We start from the raw sequence: 6,055 nt of genomic DNA, 5'->3' as shown, positions 1-6,055 counted from the left end.
TCTGCTTTAGGCTAAGGATTGCCAAAAATGTATCCCTATCTGCTTTCTTCTCTGTCCCGATTAGACCAGACCATCTCACAAACTAAGTAATGGATATATCACATATGTACCTTCAATTTTTTTTCAAATAATACTATTTAACAAACTTTTGCAAGCATATATATCATCCCACGGGCTAACCTTCCAAGTAATTTTATTATATATGCTTGAGTGCTTCATTTTTTTGCCAGCAGCCCGGACTCTAGACTGGCAAACTTGATATATTGGCAAAATCCCCACACAGTTGTTTCACAACGTTTATTCCAAAGTTGACCAAGTCACCTTAACTGAGATCAATGCAAAATTAGTCTTTATCTGTTGAGTAGATAGCCCATGGTTGCTTGCCTCGAAGGAACAGACTTCAGCAGAACTGGAGGACTCTGGGCCAACCTTGAACTTTAAATCCATCCATGAACCCATGACGACAGCTACCACAGACCTCTCTAAAACACTTGATTCACCAACGGTGCCATCAAAGAGACAGATTTCTTCATTGAAACCATTGATGATACAGCCAAGACACAAACTGAAACTGCATTTCACTTCTGATATGGAAACTTCTACAGTCCCCTCAACAGCACTCTCAAGACGCAATACAGTTATGTCAACTGCGCCAGAATCACCATGGATGCGTCTTGTTATTGTGCGACAATTCCATATGCCTGTGTCGTCTATGCCTGATAGACCATCAATCAGCTGTAGATCATCTTTTTCTTGCTCACCTGTCTTGATCTTCATGTCATACTCAATGAAAACAGTGTCATACATATGTATCGCTCGCTTAGGGCCATTCATGTTGATGAGAGAACCCTACAGGATTATTATTATTTAATATTTTTTAATAAATAGGTAAATCTTCATCAACATATAAAGCAAAATACTCCCCTTATGATGTTTCAGATGTAACATTATTTAATCGAAAGGGTACTATACAATTGATATCTAAATCATTTTATCACGAATCAAACTGAATGGCTACAAAGCGCATCATGGTATTATATGGGGTAAATTATCTACTATTCATTTGATTTTGTTTTGAATCCCAGATATTAATTACAAAAGTCCGTTTAAATGAATAGAGAAAAAGAAAACGACTTAGTTATGAGATCATTCACACTACGCAACTTCATATACCTATAAGAAAAGTAAATCCATGTGTGGTATACAAAGTACTAGCAAAAGAGAGCCTAGACCTATTTTGTTAAGAATATATGATACTTCATGTCATAGTTTATAACTGGTGTCCTAGTAAATCACAACTTCACAGTACAAACTTAGCATAGCAGTGGCTTATACACAAATTGAAAGTATTATTCTGTTACTTTTGGACAGATCAATCACTAGAAAAAACCATAATGATATAAAGAGATTTGAGTGGTTGTAGGCTGCCATCGAGAGTATGTATAACCGAATCTCATCTGCTCTATGCATGTTATAAGTTTGTTAGGTAGGCTTATTAATTCAAACAAGTGCAGTTAAGTATGAATGTGCACCTGCTCCACGATGATGGGGTCATCTCTGCTAAAGTTGACGACACAATTAAGCAATCGATCCAGACCATCCCGTACTGCTATGTATCCATACAACTCCACTGAGCCACTGTTCACAGGAATTTTAGCCAACTTTAATGAGAAAAACTGCAGCATGCAACAAGGTGTATGAATCATACACTCTCCATCGCGCAAGAAGCAATCACTTGTGGATTCTGAATGCATCTTCGCCTCCAACCGAGCTTCATACAAAATTAGAAAGTTATATTGTTATTTCAAATTAATAAAGTAAGCTAATACTTATTCTAAGAAAAGTGAACAAGCTACCTGAGAAACACCATGGTCCTGTTGTTACATTCATTTTTATCTAAGCGTATACTACATTCATTTCTATCTAAGCCCACACTACTAGCTATGTTCTTTTAACTATGAATTTTGCTGTCTCAGAAGAAAAAAAAGTCCATTAATTCTCCCAAAATATTTCATAACCATTGGCTACTTCCCAGTTCACTTCGCCCCCAAGAACTACTAATACAGGTCAGCACCAATTGATGGAAATTTCTCTCTAGAAATCATTTTTCATGACTATTTCTGTAGGTTGGGAGCACCTAATTTTTTTTACCATATAAAATACTTGCGAAAAAAAAAGTTATGAACATATTCCATAGCATAGAGAATGATACCATCTATCACCTCACAAAATATCAATGTAAAACTTGTATGGAACAAAATGCTAATATCATTATGTTGTGAATCAAACCCATTTTTGTAATTCATTAAGGCACAACCATTAGCTGTCTCTCTAGTTTTGCAAACAGCCACAGCAACCCTTGAGTACCATTTGACGAGTTACCATTTTATCAATGGCAACACACCAGCATTTAACTAGTAACAGTAAACGAAATAAAGTAAAATTGATAGAATCTGGGAAACACTATTTCTCTTTTCATTGATAGAATCTGATCCTTCTTTGTAATTGAGTGTATGCACCGATGTAAATATCTGTGGTTTTAATATAGTACTGTTTCTGGTCAAAAGATTTTTTTCAAAGCAAAATTAACAACCTTAGAATTTGAACATATAATATGTAAGTTCACCAAGTAAGAAAACAGATGCTGAGCACTTACTCTCACTACGGTCTGAGACACGATAAAATTTATTCCATATACTCCTGTATATAGAACCACTGCGGTGGCTGCTATTTGGTAATGTATGCATAGGGAATACACTTTCGATGGGGTAACAAGGCATTTCTTCGTCATCACTGACCATAATTACACCCTTGTGATCATTGGTTACACTACCTCCGTCTTCCTGATGGTGTTCCTCACGGAGGTCAACATAGTGAGTAGTAACCTCCTTGGTTCTGCCCCTCGTTTCTATGTTTGTCATGCCTTGGGTGACGGCAGAGTGGTCATTGGCAGAAGAGTTGAGCAGAAGTAAGTCTGGTATACAAGTCTCGTCGTGTTTTACTTCATTGATGCTCCCCATGTTACGAGATCCATGAAGAATTCTACCAACAAAGAGCAATTAAAAAGCCATTCTCAGCATCCGGCGCAAATATAAAATGTATCAGCATTCGGGATCGTAATCGTAATGGGACTGAAATCGATTTCTATTTACTTTGAGCATTTTTTTTTGTCTATTTTGGGAATCATATTGGGATTTACTAAGGAAATTAGATTAAAAAAAACTACTGCAACCAACAAAAGGCGTAAACTTTGGTATCGGAACAAGAAAACACACCTGTGAACACGACGACCAGGCGCACGAGGAGCTGCTATGAGTAGGGAAACTCGTGGCGGAAGAGCTGGTGGAGGCGGAGCACAGGCCATGAAAGATAGGAGAGGTCGCGGGAGAGAGGAGAAGCGGCGCATTGGGGCAGGAGAGGTGGCGACGTTGGAGTGTCGTAGGAAATGAGGAATCGAGTCGATGCGTATATGAACGCGCCGGCGCCGGCCGCGCCAAGAGGCCTAGGGTTCGGAGCTTCAATCGGACTGATTTTTAGCCGTGGGATTAGTTTTTTGCGGGGATAGTTCCGTTTTGGTCTGGTTTACCGAGTGGAGACTCGAGATGGTCGCCATATAGGCGATGACAGAACTTATATAATGTGTATCATTAGGTGATATTATAGTTTTTCATATTTATTATTTTGTACTAATATTAATGCAAATTTGTGTCATTAAATTTTCTAGCTTTAGACCAACCACTATGTGTGTAAAAACCGATTCATTTTGGCTACTGAACCTGACAAGAAAAGCGACTCAAGTTTTGGTTCGGTTCATTGCAATTAAACAATGGTATTCCTACCGATATGAGCATGCATGGCAGAAAATGGCAGATCCATCCAAGCCAAAGGATAAGAAAGGAAGTTAATTAAATAACCTTACTTTATCTAAGCTGAAAACCATTGCTAGACTTTGGTGCGGTTCTGCACATAAGGGGAATTGGAGATCGATTTAAACTCTGACAACATTTCACGATGAACGGGCACCACATAGTACATGGTCGTAGAGCACATATCTCCACCGGCGGTCTCCAAATAGGCGCCGGCAGAGGCGCCTGCACTGCCCGTATGGGGGAGCCGGCACTCCATCCTCTATTTGAGGATGCCGCTACCACACCGACGACCTTAAACCGGTGGGTCTGATAGATTCAGAAAGTTAAAATCAAATATTAAAAACGATATTCATACGTACGGCATCTCCAACTCTCCTGAAGTGTGCTTGCCACGCTCCATAAGTACCGCGTCTCCAACAATTGAGCCAAGGGCGGAACGAGAGTGTTGAGAGGAGAGCGGCGGAGCCAAGCTGCAGAGTTGGCGGGCGAACGTGGGTAGGGGATACGGAGGAGGCAAGTCACATCGGAAGGGGGCCGCCGACGGAGGTGCTCCAGATGCCCGCGTGCGTCGTAAACGAGTCGTTAGCATAAAACCACCATATTTCGGGTTAAATTTTGATTTTGGTACCACTTTATGTTTGAGGAGTAAAAAACTACCACATTTTGCCGAGTTTTTCGCAAAAAACACTAAAATTATTTCACTCACGAATTCACAGAGAATGTGACGAGTGAGACCCACCTACAAAGATGACCTGGCATGACTGCAATAGATAAGGATGCATATGTTAGAAAGGCTGTAGTTTGGGGGGGGGGCATTTTGTAAGAAAAACAGTTGGGCCCACTAGTTACGATGAGGTGGCGGGAAATAGACAAATTGACAAGGCCCCTGCCTCACCCGTTAACCTCGTCCGGCCGGCGTGCACACCGCCGCTGCTGAACTCCGACGAGGCAGGCCGCCGACCATCATTCCCTCACAAGCCCACCTCCCTGCTGCCTCGCCATGGCTGCTGCTCGTCCTTCCGCGGCCGTGCCACATTCGTCTGGTCCCGTTCCACGCCACCGCGCCAAGGTCCAGGGCTTGGCCGCCGTCGTGACCACCTGCCCAGTGACCATGCTCCGGCCATCAATCTCGCTGGCCTAGAGGCCGACGTCAATGAGGGATTCTGCCCCCGACACCATGGCTGCCACCGGACGCACCTGCCGCACTCTGCCGCCGCCGGCCTGATGGGATAGTATATGTACATCACATCATAATAGTAATCACAATCACAAATAGATGGAATAGTATATGTACACCAATCACTTACATCTCCCACACCTAGGGGAATCAAGACAAGATACAACACATCAAGGAGACCATGATGGGGAATGGGAAAGGATGAAGGAGCGATGGAGATGGTGATGGCGTCAGCGGCGTGATGGTGGCGACGCATCGGCCGCACCCCCGGTGGGAGGCCCTCCCGGTCTTCCTTCAAGGTTGAGGCCATGGCTATGGTGGAGAGGTGTGGCAGGGCTTCGCTATGGACGAATATGAGATGGTATGGATGTGGTGCTTCTCCCTTGGCTCCTCCCCTAGGACCTCCCAATACCGTCCATATGATTTGGAGAACCCTAGGGACGAGTGGGGTCCGAAACAGTGCAGAACCGCATTAATTCTGGAGGTTTTCGGTTCCAGAAACACCCGATACGGGCAGCCAAATGGCATGTTGTGTCCGTATCGGTGCTCGTTAAACTCTCTGGCCTTTATAGTAAAAGGTCCGCTATTTTCTCATACGGGTTTCGATTTTAGTGTTCTTCGGCTCGTTGAACTCGTATGGATGAGGGATACAACACCATGGCGTTGGATTTGTATTTTATGATCATGGAAAAACCACTTTTTCCACTCTCGAAAAGTCTGGTGACTGCTGCTCCTTCATATTGCACCTTATTTGTTTCCCTTGTCTTGCTTTATCCATAATTGTACCTTACACCTACATATATATAAAAGACAAGGAAAACTAATAAATCTTAAGAAAAACTAATAGTTATGCAATACTCATTAAAAATAAAGAGAACTTTTAAACATGCATAAATAGGCATAATTAAAACTAGATGGAGCATGATACAAGTGGCATACATGCCTAATTTTTTTTAGATGATACATGCCTAAAATTGAGAACAAGCAAGTGCGTCCTACTAGCGAGCCC

At 42.2% G+C, this 6,055-nt stretch overlaps 1 protein-coding gene across 1 annotated transcript; it reads right to left on the bottom strand.

The window, feature by feature from the left end:
• Positions 1-297: 297 nt before the first annotated feature.
• LOC124687734 lies at positions 298-2,780 on the bottom strand. The gene is made up of 3 exons (XM_047221485.1): positions 2,657-2,780; positions 1,533-1,771; positions 298-849 (listed from the first exon to the last, which is right to left on the bottom strand). Exons 1-3 carry the CDS (start codon positions 2,778-2,780, stop codon positions 298-300), a joined length of 915 nt encoding a protein of 304 aa, XP_047077441.1.
• Between the last annotated feature and the right edge of the window lie 3,275 nt (positions 2,781-6,055).

The sequence above is a fragment of the Lolium rigidum genome, chromosome 2 (assembly GCF_022539505.1).
Source record: "Lolium rigidum isolate FL_2022 chromosome 2, APGP_CSIRO_Lrig_0.1, whole genome shotgun sequence".
NCBI lineage: Eukaryota > Viridiplantae > Streptophyta > Magnoliopsida > Poales > Poaceae > Lolium > Lolium rigidum.
Note: the sequence above shows the minus strand (reverse complement) of the source record. Positions and strands in the feature narration are given on the sequence as shown.

What these genes read in the sequence shown, in the direction of transcription:
- LOC124687734 (XM_047221485.1), bottom strand. Translation starts at nt 2,780, where the DNA reads ATGCCTTGTTACCCCATCGAAAGTGTATTCCCTATGCATACATTACCA. An exon ending in TGTCTCAGACCGTAGTGAGA is followed by an intron (nt 1,772 to 2,656) that starts GTAAGTGCTCAG and finishes TTTTGTATGAAG; the next exon opens with CTCGGTTGGAGGCGAAGATG. An exon ending in ACCCCATCATCGTGGAGCAG is followed by an intron (nt 850 to 1,532) that starts GTGCACATTCAT and finishes ATAATCCTGTAG; the next exon opens with GGTTCTCTCATCAACATGAA.